The following is a 490-nucleotide window of genomic DNA, read 5'->3' as shown; positions in this document are numbered from 1 at the left end:
CCCGCCAGCCTCACCGGAGAAGGTGAGTGCCGAGCGTCCTGGGTCAGCCTGCCTCAGTTTCCCTGGGGCGGCCGCCGCCTCCCTTGCCAAGGTGTCCCCGGTCTGCGCAGAGGAGAGGGGATGGAGGGGCCGGATCCGGGGTGGTCTCCCCAAGGCCGGTCACCGGGAGCCACCGCGGTGACGGGTGGTGATGGGCTGTGCTTGGCCGTTGCAGGGGCGTGCCGGCCGTGCAATGACACCGAGATCCTGATGGCCATTTGCACTAGTGAGGGGTGGTCTCCCCAAGGCCGGTCACCGGGAGCCACCGCGGTGACGGGTGGTGATGGGCTGTGCTTGGCCGTTGCAGGGGCGTGCCGGCCGTGCAATGACACCGAGATCCTGATGGCCATTTGCACTAGTGACTTTGGTGAGTGCAGCCCCCCCCCCGGGTGGTGGGGGGCCTGGGGCTCCGGGGGAGGCAAGGCCACTCATACTGTGGGGCGATCGGCGC

At 69.4% G+C, this 490-nt stretch overlaps 1 protein-coding gene across 1 annotated transcript in view; it reads left to right on the top strand.

Moving 5' to 3' along the window:
- The first annotated feature begins 120 nt into the window (after positions 1–120).
- Positions 121–490, top strand: part of METRN (meteorin, glial cell differentiation regulator) — a 932-nt gene continuing 562 nt past the window's right edge. Inside the window, exon 1 of the mRNA XM_009278400.1 lies at positions 121–406. Coding sequence (XP_009276675.1) covers positions 121–406 — 286 coding nt within the window. The remainder of the gene's footprint in view (positions 407–490) is intronic.

This window comes from Aptenodytes forsteri, unplaced genomic scaffold (genome assembly GCF_000699145.1).
Source record: "Aptenodytes forsteri isolate BGI_AS27 unplaced genomic scaffold, ASM69914v1 Scaffold26, whole genome shotgun sequence".
Taxonomy (NCBI): domain Eukaryota; kingdom Metazoa; phylum Chordata; class Aves; order Sphenisciformes; family Spheniscidae; genus Aptenodytes; species Aptenodytes forsteri.
The sequence above is the reverse complement of the archived record's forward strand: the minus strand, read 5'-3'. Positions and strand labels throughout refer to the sequence as shown.